A 20,337-nucleotide genomic window follows, 5' to 3' on the forward strand; every position below is an offset into this window, starting at 1 on the left:
ATTTAATATCTTTGTTTTGGATTTAGAGGATCAGAATTGGTTTGATCATAAGAGGATTAGAGAGAATTACTTCTTCTTTGTAGTAGAACCTTCTATGGATTTCAATATTGCCCACAGGTTTAAAGCGGTAATTCTCCTCAACACATTATCACATTTGTTGCACTGGTCCAAACTGAAGGACTTTAGACCAAAATTCAATTCTCTGTCCTTTTTCGTCTTTGCTGTTTTGCTTTGTCATCTGTCTTCTGGCAGTAACCTGGCAACAGGGCGTCATTGGACTAAAATCCTTTAATAATATGCGGGAGCCCTCTGCGGTATGATATGACCTCGGGTCAGTTTATAATTACACCCTGACAACGGCTGCCCTCCATTCTGCAACGCTTTAAAGGTCAAACATATGATTGGAGTGGAGGTCGAGGGAATAAAATGAAACTATCCAGTGCATATTTACCTTGAATTAAGATCGTTCAGGGGAAAGTGAAGTGTGTGGCAGGGACAGCTCGGGGAAATAAGCAACACCAAGCAGTTCTCCTCTTATATTAAGTTCTCACTGATCTCACTTCGGACAAGTGCTTGTATTCCTTTTTTCACATATATTGCAAAAGCTGGATTTAAACCCCAAGACTGTAAGAAACTACAGACATGAAACAAATACTACAGTTAACCTCTGTGTAGCCACAGTTTTGACCAGAACTGTTTGATAGGTATAAACTGGGACAGTATGCTTGCATGGAAAAACATTGACATACCATGAGACTGGTAAAGGTGTTGTTACAGTCACAGTTTCACAGTGGTTATAGGTTGTCCCAGTGGTAATTAGCACAGAGGACCTATGGTGACCTGCAGGTTGTGCTGACCGCAGTGTTACAACCAGGAAAATGTTGAGGCATGAAAGACAAATGTGTTCTTTTTGCTCGACTTAATTTCTGCTCACGTGGCACGAGAGCTGAGGACCGGATAACTTGTATCACAAACCTTATTTCTGTGGGATAATGCGACATTTAAGTCACAAATGAAGCACAAACACACACACTCTCTCTCTCCTCCTGTGGGAGATGCCATGTGGTGGAGAGAGTGAGGTGAAAGACGAGGGGAGGAAGGAGGAAGGAGGACAGGAAACAGGGAGAGTGTATGAGACAGAGTATGGAGAGAAATGTACAGGAAGAAAAGACGAGGGGCAGGAGGAACAGGGGAAACAAGGTCAGACAGAGACACACTAACCTATCACACACTAGTCAGGGCTGAACGCCTGCTTCCTCAGCAACAGACGAACTGTTTAAAAAATTGCTGCAGCTCCCTGGAATAAACAGCCTCTTTCACATGCACCCTCACACACAAACACAATAGAGCTAACCCGTCTTATGCATAAAGATGTTTCTTTTTCTTTGCCGATACAATGGTCTCGGGGAACATCTCCTTCCAGTCGGCAGCGCTCCTTTGTGATTGGGCAGGTGAATGAAACGGTGTCGGCGAGGTCCAGATGTTGACTCTGATTGAATCCCCATTAGTCCTCACACACTTCCACTCCTTTTATTGGTCTGTCAAATGTCAACTGTATCTCGTGACACCAGGATGCTTTTGGTCGTATTGTCCACTAAGTTTTAAAGGTTATTCTTACATGTATGAAAGAAAGCCATTGGGTGAGTGATAGCCAATGAGAGCGAGCTCAGCGAGAAGCCAACCGGATGTTGTTTACTTTTGTTTTGAACTGAAATATGGCTTCCTACAGGTGGAAACCAGGCAGAAGACAGATTGGACAACTGGAGATTGTTCCAAAAAAATACACAAACAAACAGCTTTTGATGCCGTTATTCTGTTCTTATTCTGATGTCATATTTGACCATGCACGTTTGTTTGTGTTCCAAGGTCTCTGGAATCATCACTCAGAAATTGTTGAAAGTCCAAATATGTGTCCAGCGTCTAAACTGGATCACCTAGTGGGTGCATGTCTTTGGTCTCCATTGATTTAAAATTTATCTCATACAATCTTGTCTTAGCTGAATTATGCTTCTCTATCATAACAAATCCCAACACACACTCTCTCTGTTCATATACAGTATGTTTGCCACTTGAACCGTGTTTCACACCAATGGTGTCACTGGTGTGTGCAAGGTAGAGGTGAGGACGAGGAGCGTTGTTGAAAAAATTCCCATCTTACAAAGCCGCCAACAAGGACTCTGCAAAGTGAACAAGCTTACTTTAACAATAGCCAATTAGAGAAAACATAAAAATGATTGCGAAAACGGTGATATAACACTATCAAGTGCAAGTTAACGCCAATAGGTTAGCAGCAAAATCTGCTCCAATACTTAAAAACATGTTTCATGTATTCATCTCAGGTGAACTATGGCCCTGTTTAAACCACTAATAGCCAGAATGAAGCTACTCTATACATTTGTTCATGCACTGACCTACAACCTAAAGGAGAATAAAAAAACATATTTTAGTCTGTACTCGACAGTCCTAAATTTGTCCTTCCCGGTTTTCATCTCTAACATTTCTTCTCCAACCCTGTTTATTAAAAACCAAACCACTAAGAGAACCCAGGATGCAGAATAGCTGCAAAGAAAGAGACATAATGGCCTCTTCCACAGAACCGAGGCCATGTCAGATATCTCTTCTCTCCCCACATGCGGTACAATGCCTCTCTTTGTCTGATTTTCAAAGAGGAAGCTTTGGCTTTGCCGCCGCCGCTCTGACTATAACAGCCCTCTCCCGCTGAGACCTTGAGGAGAACAATATCTGATCCATTTTGGAAAATCAATATGCATTACTTTCAAAGATGTGTCAGCTGCTATTGACAGATAACTTTCTTTTCTTTCTCCTTCCCAGATTTAATACGGGGCCTTATCCTCGCTCATATCCTCCTGAGTTCCCTCATCAAGGTGTCGAATACCTTTTCTCATTCCGCAGAGATAAACAAGTTGAAGGTCAGTCCGCTCAGAGGGATGGCTCGATATATACGCCACGATGACACCTGCCATCACAGCACATCCCATCATGCAAACGCTACATCACTGACCATCATCAACACTGGGAACAGCCCTGTCCTTGATAATGAAACCTTTTTTTCAAGAGGAATGACAATTTAAAATGTACACTAAGTCGTAAAGGATGAACTCACTGGAGTTACGTTGAAACCGACACTTGGAATAGCTTGGAAAAACTCTCATGTATTAATCTGAGGGCTTGTCTACACTCCTGTAAATATGTTTTTGAATGGATGTTTTCCCCTTCATCCGCACGACCTTCGCTTTACAAAGTATCTCTGTCCAGGTGAGAACACCAAAATAACAACAAAGAATTCTAAACTGCCCTTTTCTAGTCTTGACGACCCTGGAAGCGCTTTACAATGCAGTTTACCATTTACCCATTCACACACACCTTCATACTGAGCATATGGTTATTCCTGGCTCAGTACTTGCCCGAGGACATGGGAAAGACTGGGATCGAAAACACCAAGGACGAACTCCCGCTCTCCCCCTGAGACACAGCTGCTCGAACAGTGTGGTGATGAATGCAGGTAATACAGGGATCCGGAAATTCAGCTGCCGTGAGACCAAGCAGTTCTAACCAAACAGAAGAACCAATATATTACCGCCATTGTTGATGTTGTTTATGTTCCAAACAAAAGGCAACAGTGCAAAGTGTGGCACCATTAAATCTCTGCTTTGTGAATTAAATTGTGTTTGCATGAGGACGAGAGAGAAACGTCGATGAGAACGTTTGTTTTGCTAAATATCTCCGAGTGACTCACAACAAAAAGATGGAAGTTCTTCATTTACTTCATCTGGGCAGTAATATGTTTACTTCTGTGCAAACATATTCATATGCAGACGACTCCGAGAGTGGAGTGAATAAATATCACATTGTTGCGAGTTCTCATAATCGCACGTTTCTTTATAGAGGAGGCAGATTAAACTTATATAAACGTATTCATGATAAATAGCCACATGTGTTATCTATACACGTGTCATCATAACTCGGTCTTATGAAGCCTCATCTCGCACAACAAAGCACAAGACTATCGTAGAGATGAGACGCTGTGGTTTGCAGAACTTACAGTGCTTCAGAGGTGGGATCTCACCCACGCACACACACACACACAGACACACACCCACACGGAAACAGAGACAGTGCTGACAAAGGTTTGTTTTGAAACAAGAGGTAACAAACAACAAGGCGGCCCTCAGAGAGCGTTGGAAGTTACAGGACGTCTCAGTTATTCCCTTCTGGCTTTGAGTTCCTCTCTGCAGCCATTAGTAGGAAACGACGATAAATGAGAAGCAATTTGGGGGCAATTTTCTCAACAATTACGACTAACAGTATTTTATCCGTCCCACTTTTGTGCTTTAAAGCTCACCACAGTCGGCTCGACACAATGATCCCATCCCTGCTGATAATCTCTAATACTGCTGACATTATTATAACCCATCTTCAGCTCTTCTGGTCTTGCCAGTAGGAGACTCAAGTGACGGAATTTAGGAGCAGAGAAGAATGAAACACAAATGAAAGAGAGCGATAACATAAAAGTGTTGTTTGCCTTTATGACAAAGTGAATCAGATGGCATGGGATGCAGAATATTAAAAACACGTGGGATGTTTACAATGAGTCTTTCTTTAGAAATGCAAAGCTCAATTCTCACCGAAGGATTTTCTCTGTTTCCATCTGTTCACTTTCATCCCCCCCCACCATCTCAGGACACCTACCTTATATCAGCATGTGTGCCATGGTCTGTCAAGCTATTATAATATTCATACTCCACACTAACATTGATTTCCTGTGTCCAGACTGAAATCTGATTGCTTCTAATGTCTCCACCACAACAGCAGTATCGTTTAAACTCTTCAGAGACGACCTGCACTCAGGAAATGGAGCTGCTGTATAAAGTTCATGAAATAAAAGTCGGTGACACGGAGGATTACATTACTGCAGGATGTTATTATAAAAGGCACAATGAAAGGAATAATAGCTTTTTAAAATGAAGGCGTTGTTCAGACGGACGGTTAATAACCGATCATTCACTTCAATGAGGCTAAAGCAGTGCAGGGCTGAGGATCATCTCCAAAAAAAAGTTTAACTGAGCTCAACTTTTGCTGGTCAATCAAATAAAAAGCTACAAATATGTTTGTATAGATTAGCAACTTGGTGCGAGCGGGGTAAATCTCATGCTTACCTTGCAGCCCTGATGATATAGAGTCTAAACATGATTACGGCTGTGACTACTTCCAGGAGCTGTAAAATCTTGTTTCATTGCATTGTAAACCACGGCAGAGCGTCCTGGCATCTGATAAACCTTCAGGATCAAGGATTACTCAAAGCTGCCTTGGATCTTGAATCTTCTTGGATTAATTGTCCCATTGGGTTCTGAAGCAACAACGAAGACACTTTTTTCTTTACATGCATTCTATTAAGCTTTATTTTCAGCCTGAACAGCCAGTTAGAAGCCAAATCTTCCATGATCCCCTCCTCTTACACCTAGAATCATATTATGATTTGTGTTTAGTTTAAAGCACAGGAAGACTGTTTTGATTATGCATCACATTTTTGTTGATACCATTGTCTGCAAAATCCTTGGTCATCTAAAGTTCAAAATTTGTATATATGACTATATCCATCCATTAATGCTTATCTCTGCTGTGGAAGTTGCATATTCGGCTGCACACTGGGTAAGTTGGGCTCCATCATGGTTTCCCAGTCTGTTGCAGGACTGAAGGACCTGCATGACCTTCGAAAAACATGCAAACTCCCCAAGAAAAAAAACATCTTTGAACCTGTCAACACTGCAATAGTTCAAGTATGAAACTGTCAATATTTCAAAAATATCTGCAACTGCAACATCTGCAGTAATCTTTCAGTGCGAATGTGATTTTCTGCTGATTATCAGCAATATTAAACCGACCACGCAAGGCTACAGGCTACCGCGCTGAGATCTATTCAATCATCAATAAAGTAGGAGAGCGCCCTCATAATTAATCTTCTCCTGTAATCTCTGAGAGCAGGAGGGAAAGAACATATTTATTTGTCTGGTCTTTTCTGCCGGATCAGCGAGGAGGAGGAAAACAGCCGAGCTTCGCAGAGAGAGTGGAGGAGGTGAGTGCTGGGGGAGGAGGGGGTGGGGGTGGGTAGGCAGCCACGGAACGAATGGGTTTGAATCAGAGTGACATTTCCAGGCCGGTTTAATGAGAGGTTGTCGAGCTGGTTAGAAGGTTTCATACACACACGATGCAGCCCTGTGAATAGCGAGGTCATCAAGTTTGGCTGTTTGGCTGAAAGCACAGGAGCGAAACATCAAGAGTGAGTGGCTGCTGTCCAAACATCCCAGCGCCGCGGCCCTGAGTGGAGGCACGGCAGAGGAAGTAAGATCAACATTCCAATATTTCCAGGCAAAAACTTTCTAACTCCTTCATGTTGCATCACCTTGACTATACAACTATAACCTAACCTGATAAAAGATTTAGTCACCGGATGTCTGGATCTGAAGTTGTGGAGAAACAAGCTCCTTGTGTGCTGTGTTGGCTAAGGAGTGTCAGATTAAACACTGATTTTATAAATTGAAACTACTTTATCCAGTGTTTTTACCGGTTTTAATTAACTGGTCTGCTTGTTTTGCAGAGAAGGAAATACAAATTAATTAATAAAATCCTGCAGAGCCATGAACAATGAAGAAATCCACCTAATAATAACATGGCAATGAGTCATTTACCACTGAAGCCTCTCATGAATGAAATATTACAAATGTAAAGAAGATTCAATCTAGTATGTTGCCTTCTGTATCGTGGACTAAATTCATCATTTATAAGGCTTTTATATATATATATTCTTTGCAATATTTATTCCACATTTAGACAAAATCATCCCTCCATCCTTGATTGTCACTGATAAATATTCGGAACAGCTTGAATGGCTGGTCCTTCTAAATGTGCATCCACCACCAGATGTTGTGTGAGTCGACTCCACAGTCGTCACTGTGGAGTTTTAATTAACGTTTCAGTTTGTCAGATTAGAATCGTTCAGTGTTGACAGCAGCGGAACAGCTTGTCCGTTTACACCTCCTGTGGAGTGTGTACCTTTACACAATCGTGACCTGCCTCAGAAAAGTTGTTCCATGCACTAAATATTGATTTGTGCCAGTTCCTCCCGGTTTGATGTTTGAACATCTTGTACCCGTTCACTCTCGGGTCCGTGCGGAGCGCTGCGCATTTATTTTTTATGCTCGCCGCAGCTCCCGTTGCCCATTTAAGACAATAAAGTTGACTAGAACCTGAAGCGTGTAAGAAAGTGAGACAAACCATCAGAAGTAGAATACCAGCCGACCAAAGCGCGCTGTGCTATTCATTCGTGAAATGTGCGAAACAGGGAGCGTCTCTGTCTCTCATCCTGCTGCCTCAACAGATCGGCCATAATGGACGCTTGATTGAAAGGGAAGTTGAGAGGAAAAACAAGGAACGTTCAATTATGCATCACTAAAAAGCTGAAATGTCAATTCTCCATTGCGCCGTGCTTTAAATCATGTTGGTGCTCTTTATCTGCAGTAAACAGGCAGCTTATGGTTTGTAGTTTAATGCAAATAGCAGCAGCTTATTAAGATTATGCGTGTGTGTGTTTGACGTCTCTTATGCGGTTCAGTGATTAATAACACACAACTGATCAGCTGATAAAATAACAGTTTACATTTTCAATGAAAAGAAAAGCTCAAGAAAACCGTGAAATATTCTGGTATAGAAATTTAGAAACACATTAAAATGGTTGCTTGATGTTGATGCTTTTAAGTTTGCTAACATAATTTAAATATTTAATTTGTCCTTTTTATTTATCTGAATTTAAACATTTTAGCCAGTGATTTAAGATAAGATACGATTTCAAAAAGAGATATATTCCTAAAATATCATGTTCATAAAACCTTAACTTGAGATAAGACGGAAGGACGACGCGATACACATGCAGGTATAAAATGAGGACGGGTCGTGATTGAGCTGCATGTTAATTAATGTGTTAATCAATATCTACTTGACTTTACACTGAGAATCAAATGACCAGTCACACAGTGGGTGGTCTTTTGATGATCCCTATACAAGAGGACTGCCTCTTCTGCAGTGACATATATCACAAAAATGTCTCAATTAAGTATAGATTACAATTTTAGTAATGAATTGTAAACTACTACTTCATTCATCATACAGTTTACTGGTCTTTTCTGCTTTTTTGCTCAGGTGTCATGATCTTCATTGAAACTAATGTCAACTGATCATGCAGCTCTCTTAATTTTTTGATGGAAAAGGTCAAACTGTTTGTGGTGTTAATGGATATGTAGACAGAGAAGGGGAGAGGAGAGATGAGAGGAGGGGAGGAGGAGGGGAGAGGAGAGGAGAGACGAGAGACGAGAGGAGATGATGTTAGAGGAAAAGAGGAGAGAATGGGAGAGACTAAATTAGATAAATCTATCATCCTTCACAGCTCAGACTGGTGCAATCACATCAAGCACCTTTCACCCGGGACTGAACGGGGTTTATGAGTGTGTAGAAAATGAGAACATCATTTTACTGTACTTCAGAAAACAGTAACGAGGCTGCAGCACAACACTAGAGCATGGAAGAGGAGAAGAAGGAGGAAGGAAGCAACGTGAAGCTCATCAGATCAATATCCTATTCCACAGTCAACTGCACAAAATGTCCCTCATCTTCAGCCCTTTCTTTAACATTTTCAATTTCTAGCAGAGGAAGATAGAAAGAGCATTAACCATGCATTACGTAGAGTGGTGGAGGGAGGGAGAGAGAGAGAGGGAGAGGGAGAGGAGAGAGAGAGAGAGAGAGAGAGAGAGAGAGAGAGAGAGAGAGAGAGAGAGAGAGAGAGAGAGAGAGAGAGAGAGAGAGAGAGATCTGGAAAAGGCTTTTCTTTATTCTAAGAGGTTTAAGTCTAAATATCTCGCCCAGGCCTGCACCCTTTCCAAGCAGATAAGAGAATAATGAATGTTATAATTCAATAGGTTTTGTTCCGTCTATCAACTGAATTATAAATGCTAATGCTAACTAGAGATAAAGAGAAGCGTGGACTGAATATTCTATGCTCGTGCCGTCACAGTTTCCATACATCGAGCTGTAACTGCACACAGACGACCAGTGGTGTGGCTGTGAGGTCATTTGGTTTATGACACCTAGCAGAAGCCTCACTTCCTCTGTTACGCTTATACTTACTGGTATTTCAATTTTGACCAATACTATTATCATATTGTTGTGACATGATCATTCTGTGTTGTAATTATCTTTATATCTGGTTTACACATGAATCATTTTAAGCAAACAGGGACTAAAAATCAACACGAGTTGATCAAATGGTTCAATTAGTGGTTGCGTTTGATGTCACAATCATGTCAATGCACTGATTACTGCTGGTTTAATTTCATTTAAAAAGAAGGTACAATATAATAACGTCATTTTTCTGCGTTGCATCCTTTTGAAGTGTTCAAAACCGATCTTTGGCTTTAGTTTGATTAGTATGATTTAGCTCATGTTGCTCAGCATTCTGATCCAACACTGACCAACTTGAGTTTTCTTTGCTTACACACAACACACACACACAACACACTCTCTGTCTGGATGTTGGTGGACCGATGAACCGCCTGGGCCACCTTGACGTGACCTTCACCATAAACCCCAAACAAATGCCAGCAGAGACACACAGAGCTTAATCCCTCCTGATCCTCTGGTGTCCACTCAGTGCCGGACACTGCTGGAGCTCCACTGCCGACGTGAATAAGAAACAAGAGTGGTGTGAAGGCCGACTGTGGATTCATTCCTCTACAACACAACCTGAGACTCTGGACAGATGCAGAGGAGTTACTGGCTGAGTGTGTGTATGTTTGTGTGTGTGTGTGAGAGTGAGAGAGGTGGCAGAGGGAGAAAGGAGGTGGCAGAGGGAGAAAGGAGGTGCAGGGTCATATCTTGGTGGATTAGTGGAGCAAGGCGCCCGGCAGAAGCTTAGCACAGTGTTGTGTGTGCTGAGGCCAGATGTCAGCATGTCGCGTTTTATCCCGCTTTCCTTTGTGTCTTCTCGATTTTCCACTGGTGCTAAAATGGCACCAGAATTGAGATTAGAAGACTCAAAAAGCATCTCAGAACATTTGAGGTACATCTTAAGGAGTACATTTTTTAAAGAAGCTACTTAGGATGAAAGAGGGGGGGGAATCGGTGTGGACGCTTGTGCAAAGGATCAAATATACCCAGGGCTTTCAGAATCTCAAGAACTTGTCTACCTCTTTACACAGAAATTAGCGATTATACGTCGGCCTTTTAAATGTCACACAACTATCACTTAACACTTCTACTATAATACTTCAAATAAAAGTATTTTACTTGACCACACTTATATAACAACTGTAATAACTCTAGATAGAATTTGAATGAAAGCAGACTCTCATGTAGTTTGTTTCATTATAACACCTTGAATACAATGTGTCAAGCTCAACTTTGTGTTTTGTTATTTCTCATCCTTCTCCTCAGAGAGACCTTTGCCCCCCAAACGGTATAAATTTATCTCTAGCTCGGATCGACCTGAAGCTTCCATAAACAGCAGATGGCTCTTCTTTCTCCTTTCTGTCAGTCACCCCACCTCCTCCACACTCTCTTTCTCACCTGCTTTTTTCTTTGTTCTGTTCCTCTCTCTGTCCCTTTCTCTCTCTCTCTCTCTGGGCCCCTGTCCAGTTTTACATGATGAGCTTATGGCCAACAAACAAACATTGGCCCCGGTCCTCGGTCGGCAAGCGAGGACACGGAGCAGCAGGGCAGAACAGCGAGGTTGAAATATCACTTTCTGCGTGATCCCTCTGCAACGCCTCCTTACCGTACCTCCTCACCAGCAGCAGCAGAGCTTTCTCACAGCCAGACGACGGCTGCTTCAAAATGTCCGTCCGAGGTGAAAACAAGGGTGGAATTATGTTGCAGCCGAAAGATAAACTGAACTTCCACCTGAAGTAATGTTCACAGGAATTCATGCAGGTTTGCCAGTAACTGAGGAGCCGTCTCTGAGACTGAAGGATATATAGTTTAGACACTATGACTGTTGAGCTAAAGAAGTATTAGAGTTCAAAGCTCCAGAGAAACTTGAATGTGAACTTTTTCTTTAGAACAATTGAATCAAAGAAATGTGTCTTTAGTCAAGGATGAATCAGAGAGTAATTTATTTTTCTCAGTCAAACTCAAATCTTGAACAACTTCAGTAACTCATGCGCAGTTACAGTATTCAGAATCACTATATACTTTACTAGATATAAATATATATTCTTTGCAGCTGCTCTCCGAAGATATATTCTAAATATATTGTATATTACAGCAAGCGCACAGAGCCATTTTCTTTTATTGTATTAACGCCATCGATATTCATATATCAGCTTAAGGTCCTTTGCAATGCAGATACTTTTAGAAAATATTTTGAAAATGCAAAACCTAACATTGTTTGACATCTTCACTCTGACATCACTTATGAGTTAATATAATATAAAATGATTGAATCTTTTAACCTGTATATATATAAAAGACTGCAGAAACACTGACCTTCCCTTGTACATGTTAGTGTGTGTGTTCATGTGTGTGTGTCCTTGCGTGCCTCAGTCTGAAGTGCAGGTGCACCTTGGGCTTTCTCTTTTATCTCCAGGGGCCACTTCTTTCCACAAAACGCCTGTTTTTCTGCTCTGAGGACATGACAGCCATTATCTGTTAGCAAGGAGACTGCAGGGGTGAAATTATCAGCACTACCTCCCCCCCCCCCCCTTCCTCCAGTGGCTCAGTGTTAAAAGGTTCCAGACTTTCACTCATTTAACACTCGAGCGAGCACGATAGCAAAGTGCTCTCCACCACGCGACCGGAGAGCGGCGTCGGGTGTAAAGGTTTCATCGCCCCGTCGTGTCAGATACATCAGGACGTCTTGTCGTCAAAATGCCACCTCTGTCGGTTCGGCTCCGGTTTCTCTCCATCTGCCTACACTTCATGTCAGGTTGTCTGGCAACAAGAGAATCCACGTGTCCGCAGTGACCTCTCTAAACGAAACTCACACACGTTTAAGGATTCACTTTGAAATGCAGGTATCAGGGAATAAGAGCAGAAGAACAGCTACGATCATACAAAGTCTACAAAGAAAGTGATACTTTTAACAGGGTTATTAAAGAAAATATATTTTGGCACCAGTTCTTTGGGGGAAACTTTTTATGTTTCCTTAAACTTAAATACTAATTCTCCAGCTGCAGAATAAAAATGTAGTTTTACAAAAATAAGAAAAGTTACCCTTTAGCAGTTGCTGATGATGAATGATAACAGTTTTTAGGAGAGACCAACTCATTATTACTTGCTTAACTTTAATTCAATTTCAAACAAATTCAGAAACAAGAGGGAAAAATCTTGCCGGCTGCACATTAAAGTGTCTCCATAGGTTTAAATGTATTTGAAAAAAAATGCAAGTGGGTAATTTTCATCTCATACAAACCTTAGTCTGAAATTCTAACACATGGAGCAGAGTAAACCTGACAGTTTTGCTGAGAGTGTGGGTGAGAAGATGAGTGGGTGTTTGAAGTGCAGGTGAATGGTTTGAAGCCGCAGCTGCAGCTCGAGAAATTTATGACACAGGATTCAGTGTCTGGATTCAACTTTTACAATGAGAGGGTTCAGCGTCCTGTGCAACTGTCCTTGAGCAAGGCACTAGATCTCCTTGTGTGATGCATCTGAGCGAAACCGGACCTTGTGTTACTAGGATCGATTCAAGTTAATACAATTAATGAATTTCAATATGTTCTATGTATTGCATGTTTACTTAACAGTTTTTAATCCTCTCTCATTTTATTTTTATTTCATTCTCTGCATTTTAATTTGCTTGAGCTTAATTACAACACAAAATTGTGTTTTTTACAATTTAAAACACTATTATTTTACAGTCAGATTATTACTGCCTCAGGATAAAATAATAGTATTGTAGAGAAATGGATCAAAAACCCCATGCTAAAAATAAATGAAAGAAGAGACAGTCAGGTTGAGAGCTGCTCTGAATGCCGTGGCCTCTCTCACAGCTCGACTCCCCCTTGGCCTCTGTAGCTGCTTCTTATTTGAGTCAGGAATGATTCGGCTGCTTTGAGAATATGTGTGTTTATGAGTGTGAGGGAGAGGAGCGAGCGCACGACACTGGAACCGTCACCATATCAAGAGCGGAGCACGGCAGGGCATGCGGAACCAAAGGTCTGTTCCACATGGGGAGTGATTAAGGTGTCGCGCGAGGCCCACGGGGGAGAGAGGGCAGAAAGGAGAGCTCATTACCCATAATATGGGAGGGGAAGATCTCCCACCCAACCACACTGTGGGAAACACCGTCTCACAAGATCGCTCAGAAATGTCTATAAATATATCGTCACCAGAGATGTGAAGCAGCAGTGTTACGTGATTAAATAAATTCAAATTGACATGTTCTTAATTTTCCATCATATGAGTGAATACCTGACGATGGCCTTAGTGTTCTAGTTATTCCTGTGCAGAGCTACTAACCTGACATAAGCTGACAGATCTAGCTCATGTCAACTCTATGTCATAATTTTAAGTTGGAATAAAATGATCCTGCAGCTTCTTACCTGGCCTTTAACTCTGTTTATTACAAGATAGAAGATGCAGATGTTATTCTTTTTAAACCCACGACCAAGTTAAAACCCCAACTCTGACCACAGAGTTTTCTTTAAATTGAATTCAGAGGATTACGACTTTGAATGGAGGCGTCGTGACATTAAAAAATTCTACTGAGGATAAGAACCTGTTTTTGACAACGGTTTTGTGATTGATTGATGCGTAGCAGTATCAGGGTGTCGACTTTGTTGAGCTTCACATGAAGTGAGAAAGAGTCGACACCAGTTTGTCTACGTGTCTGTAACTGGAACATGTTAAAGTTTTGGATCAGACAAAAAAATTAAACGATATCGTCTTTCAACGAATTCCACTGAACTCCACCGCTGAGGTCATAAATCACTCCGACAACTTGAGCCAGTCAGCCTTCGTTTTTCTTTTGTTTCAAACAAACGCACAAGCTGTATGCTAACAAGTGACAACCGCCTCGATACTAATAATTACACGACTGTCAGTCATTTTGCAACAGTTAATTGAAAAAACAATCCTTGGATTAGTCGTTAATCCAACAACCTCAGCTGACCGACCTGGTTGATGATGTAGATGCCGTAGTCGATCTTCTGCCGTCTGAGGATGGGGTGGAGATAGTGGAGCCAGTACTTCAGGTGGTTTTCTCTGTGACGGAACGGGATGATGATGGCCACCTACGCAAAACAATAATAGTTCCAGCTATTTTTAAACACAATTGACGTCTTTTCTATACGAGCTGCAGCGATTGGCCAGTGATTAGTCAATATACAATTTAACGAGACTATTCTGCTCATTCAAACATCAATACACTCATTGATGCTGCCAGGACAAAACTAAATAAATGATTAAAAATGAATTCCCCCTGGTAAATAACCATTGGCATTCACAAGTATTTTTCATTACTGGTTTATATGTTATTAAGACCAACTGATTAATCAAGAAAACTATTGGCAGATGCTGTAATCAATGGTTTCAACTTTTTAATCAGTGCTGGTTGAGTTGACAAACGAGACACGAGCATAATCTGCATATCTGCCGTATCTGAAACGGTTGTGTAGGTATAAACAGAGAGAATAAGAGTGTGTTTCTCTGTCAGAGGACTGAGCGCTGTATGTTTGACTGATTATTTTAAAATGAGCTTTGTTTCATCAGACACTGAAATGTTCTCCAACCACAAAATCATTTCAGTAGAAAATCCTCCTCCTGGTTAATGTCCCTGCGTCTGTGGAGTGGCTTCATGTTCATTATGAACGACAGTGAGTCACTCTCAGCTGTCCAAACAGTTCAAGGTTGAACTGTAATTGTAGGTTCATGGTAATTTTGTGCTCTGATGAAGATTGGCAGCAAATTGACCTTGGTTTCTTTATATACTCACCATGACTGTCTGCCAGCTTCAGTGACCGCTCATTTATTTACACTGAGAACATAATTAATAATATTAGAAAAAGAAACTGAATGTAGACCTACTGTATTTATTAATCGTCTACTCTTCTAAATTATTGGGGTAGGTACTATAAATACCTAATGTTTCCTGATGCTGGGGATGTTTTTACATTCTGAGCAGTGACACACAGACATGATCCACTGGAAAATTTCAAAGGTCATGAGATAAATGCAGAATTTATAATCCTATTTAGGCAGAGGGATTAGGTTTGGGATACATTTTTGGAAGATGAGGGAAAATGCTGATTGGGAAACATAGAAGAAACTAAAAATACACCATGACCCACACGGCCAAATCGAATCATTAGGACAAAATGTCTTTCTAGTAATTTAAAAAATCCCAAAGCATTTTGGAAAAGTAGAATTTTTACATCAAATTTCATATATACATGTTTTGTTATTCAAATTACACTGGTAATATTATAATTCACGACTCAAATACATAACGTTCTTCATTCCCATATTGTCACTCTCCTAAACACTATGTATGTCCTTACACGTCCACTTTGTACGACCAAGCTGAAAATCCTTTTCCAAAATGTAAATTATTCATCCCTTTTTAAGTTCTATAAATTTCTATATAGATTCGGAATAAATGTGCAAATCCCCTTAAAGCAGGTGACATCAAAATCACTGGGAACTCACACCATGTGAATATTGGAGATCTGTATCACCAAAGCCTCGGTATATTATACGAGAACGACAAAGTGATTTTGCATATTTTGGCCATTTTCATTTTGAATGTCTGGTAACTAGTGAGAATATAAATATATCGGGGAACTTTAAGCACTTCCTTGCCACCAATCTGTGAATAATGAAATGTACTTTTCATCATATGTAATTAATTGTGTCTAATTTGCCACACTGCACATCATTTTCAACAGTCTCTTTTTTATTGAATCACTCCATTGAATACAGCATCTATCAGCGTTAATGCCCTTTTCTGTGATGAGGCCTTAATGGGGGAGAATAAAGCTTGTTTTAATGACCCGAGATGAGCCTGTAGAAAATATGTATTTGACTCCAATCAATATTTCAGAGTGTGGGGCACAAATAAGTAAAGATAATAAGGGAAGTAATTCACATTTTTTCCCCAAAAGAAATGCCTTTAACTGTGTGTCAGGAAATTGCCACTTTATACACCATCTATTTGTGTTTGCCTATTATTAAACCAGGAAGCTCCCACTGGGATATAACATCTCTTCTGCCAGGGAGCACTGGTCATGATGGGAAATGACTACATTAAGCTACTTCGGAGCTACAGTTCAGCACTGCTGTTGAAGTTGCTGGGCCCAAATGTGGTCAATAAAGTGGTGATGACTATCAGTCAGTTACAAACTCTAGTTACAAACTTTTCGCGATTGTACGCGCTCACTAAAGTTACAAAGAGCAAGAGCAGATCCTCAGGGCGAGTGGTGGTCTGATCTTTATATCGATAGACCTCAAAGAATGCAAATAAATTCAGAGAAGGTTTTATTTTAAAAAGATGGATAATGGCACCATTGGTAATAGTAGACATATACTCTTTAATGGGTTTGTCCTGGAATAAGTGCCCTTTAAATAAAACTGATGTGTGAAGAATGTGTGTGTGTGTGTGTGTGTTACCGACCTTCCATCTAGGCCGACAGTCGGGAGGGGTGTAGCGGCCTCCCTCCGTCACGTTGGGGTTTTCTTTCTGCACTCGCTCCATCGTCATCTGGGAGCTGAACTCGATCAGCAGGCGGCCCACTGAGGAGAGGAGGACAGAGGGAAGAACAGTTAGCATCGTTGAGAGGATAACGGAAAAAAGACAGGATAGAAAAAGAAAAAGAGAAATAGACGATGGGAACGAGGGATGTTGGGAGCGAGGGACAGGGAGAGCTTTTAGCTTCAAAGCAATTCTGTACGTGGATCAAAGCAATATGTGCAGAAATAATGGTTTCAAGGGAGCCGCTCTGCATAATGCAGCATTTAATAAGATGCATAGGCTTCAGAAAACATATATTTCTTAAAAAATCAACAAAGACTTTGAAGTCAGTCAGTGTAAACACAACATGAAGGGTAATTACGCTGCTCAGTGATCAAGCCACGCCATATGTTATATCATCTCAAATCTATCTATCCTCCCCTTGAGTACCGAGGGATCAAATGCATCAAATCATATCTAAATGTGTATGTGCGGGTGTGTGTGTGTGTGTTCGTGTGGATGAAAGTGCCGGCTCAGACTAATTTAAAAGAACGTTTGGTTTTAAATCTCTTGCCCCGGACGATAAATACAACCCTGTCGTCCTGGGAGCCGGGATCATTAAAGCACAGGAGCAGGCTTCGCTGTTCGGGCTCAAACAGAACAACCCTGCAACCACAACCTCCTTTTAAAACAAGTTGGAGTTTGAGAGCCCTCGCTGTAGGAAAATCCAAATTGTCATTCATTAGTGAACGTTCTCCCTCAGTGAACAATGTCAGTGTCATACCAAGAAATTGCGAGTGTCACGTGTTTAAAAGAAAGAAAACCCCTATTGTTTCATATTTATCATTAATAACTCTAAACAGGATCATGTCTGTGAAAGCGTCATTGAGTCAATTTCACATACATGAAACTATGTATTTCCTCCTCTCCCCCACAGAACAAAACCTCTTCTGTAATCTGGCCAATACTTCATCACCCTGATGTCAACATGACACGATGACCCACATTTGCATGATGAACGGCGGCTTGTCGGCCTTAAAGAGACAGAAGCTAAAACCAAGTGTTTCAGACACAGGCTGAAGGGAGGAGCAGCAGCAGTGGACAGTGTGAGGAAAGTGATGCGTTTTCCAAACATTAGAGCATGGAACCTTTCCAAGTAATAACCCAACTAAAAATGATGAACCTTCACATGAGCAGAATATATTATTTTCTCATAAACATTAGTCGCCTCTGCGGTACATTTTAATTCACATGGGAATATGTGAGGAAATACATTAGGACCAGAAAAAGGCAAAGTGGGGAAACAGCACAAATTCCCTACAGTCTCCTCAGAGGCATTCATGGCGTCTGTAACTTACAATAATAAACTTCGGATAAACGAAAATGAGCGTTAAAAAGATGTTGAAACCCTGCTTCCTTTTTCAGCCCCACACATCTGGACGATTATCGCATGTTTGCTCGTCGTTTTGCAAAGTTACAAAAAATGTCAAAGAGAAGTGATCCCAGTTCTTAGAGACATGGTTTTGGAAATCTTGAAAAGTTTGGTGCTACACATGTGTATGAACTCAGTACATCTGCTTAGGGGACAAGAGGACATGAAGACGGAGAGATGAGGCCCCATGCAGGTACATGAGCTAATAATCCACTTAGCATTGACGGGGGTTCTGTGTTAAGAGGTCTCCTCAAATCAACACCACACAGGCAAAGTAGCGTGATCGATCCCAACAAGGTTTTGTGTTCATCACGCACCTCTTTACCATCGCACACCAGCTGAATGCAAATAGTCCCCACAGCCCTGTCCTCCTGACCACCGCTGCCCATCATCCTCTCCACTCCCATCCGCACTCGCCCCTCCCGTTTCACTTCCTCCTCGCTCACACTAATGAGACAGTGAGTGGAACATGGTGTTTTCATTTCGTCTCAGCGAGCTGCTACTTAGCTCTTGGGCGATACATGAAAGACACAATAACAAAAGAAATAGGACGAGAAAAAAAGCTCTAGCACAAAGATATATGTGTTTTTTTTATATCACAAGTTGTGTTTTTTTATACCAAAACTCGTATAATTTAATTAGTTCAGATGCCTTTGAGTGATGTCATTATTAAAGCCACATATTAAATATATATTAATGCCCATCTCCTTTAAATTTAAACATTTATAGCCATGTCAGAGTCCTTGATATATTAGGCTTTGTTGAACGGAAAATAAAATAGATAAACTATAATGTTACTGTGTAATTCATTAGCAATGTGCGACACGTTAGGATTTCTGGAACCACAAAGATCTGTGTTCATTCAAATTTTGATTCTGTTGAAATTACTAGTTTGATGATTTGAGTAGATAGATGCAAATGATAGAAGAAAGTGTGAGTGTGAGGAAACATAAATAATGAACATGTGAGAAAAAAAAGCTAGAATGCGGTTTAGAGCCAATGCTGGTAGAGAGAGAAATGATAAATGAGAGTTGTAATGTGTTGTTGATGGCTGCACAATTATCACACACGTAATATCTCTTGCTTATGTGCTGATATTAGAGGCATACATTATAATCATGCTGCTTGATCGCTCTATCTGGGACACCCACTGCACTTTGGGGAATACATCACTGCTTTGGCTGCAAATAGACACCACACACACACACACACACACACACACACACACACACACACACACACACACACACACACACACACACACACACACACACACACACACACACACACACACACACACACACACACACACACACACACACACACACACACACACACACACACACACACACACACACACACACAAATTTCCCCACAATAATGAACCAAATCTCAGAGCTATTAGAATAGCAGCACGTGTACACAACACACTGAAAGAGCTGAAGTAGTTAATATGAGTGCACATCACACACACACTCACAGACACACACAGACACACACACACACTCACAGACACACACACAGAGCGAGTGGGCCTATCTGAGACTGTGATTCAGACTGGGTCCGACTTGATAACAAACATGGGATGAAAAATGGGAGCACTCGTGTGTTGTGTTGGTTCTGAGGGTTTTTGTGTGACATGTCGTTCATTCACAGATTGTGGGAGTTCTTTTCTCCTTCGTTTCCTGTCTCGTGCTGTTTCCCTTCTCACCACATGACTCGTGAATCAAAGCTGAACAAAAGAAATGCTTCACAGATTGAACATGAGATTCATTCGGTTTTAATGGAGCCAACTGGAAACCAAGACTTGACCCGATACATAAATGGGATCACTTGGGGGGGTCTGTGTGTGTCAATATCTCCGTCAGATCTGATTACACACTGCGTCAATCACCTCAGGAGAATTACATGCTCTTTTTAGGAGATTAGATTCTTTAAGGGCAGAAGGTCGTATTGATCCACAGCCCAAATCATTTCTGCTCTTATCATAAAAAAAATAACATTCACTTCACTGACAAATCTGTGTTGCAGTGCTGTGACTTGTGAGTAGTCGTGTATTTCATTTTGTTTACTGATCAGCTAATATATCAATTCATTTATCATGTGACAAAGTTGTCAAAAGGAAGCAAATCAACACATTTAGAAATGCTAAACCAACAATAGTAAAATACTATAT

The 20,337-nt window shown here is 41.0% G+C and overlaps 1 protein-coding gene across 1 annotated transcript in view; it reads right to left on the reverse strand.

Annotated features, from left to right (window-relative positions):
* Positions 1–20,337, reverse strand: part of b4galt2 (UDP-Gal:betaGlcNAc beta 1,4- galactosyltransferase, polypeptide 2) — a 96,902-nt gene that overhangs the window by 41,349 nt on the left and 35,216 nt on the right. The window contains exons 2-3 of the mRNA XM_061084828.1: positions 16,673–16,791; positions 14,178–14,294 (exon numbers count right to left, since the gene is read on the reverse strand). Of these exons, the coding sequence (XP_060940811.1) occupies positions 14,178–14,294; positions 16,673–16,791 (236 nt within the window). The remainder of the gene's footprint in view (positions 1–14,177; positions 14,295–16,672; positions 16,792–20,337) is intronic.

Source organism: Limanda limanda, chromosome 13, assembly GCF_963576545.1.
Source record: "Limanda limanda chromosome 13, fLimLim1.1, whole genome shotgun sequence".
NCBI lineage: Eukaryota > Metazoa > Chordata > Actinopteri > Pleuronectiformes > Pleuronectidae > Limanda > Limanda limanda.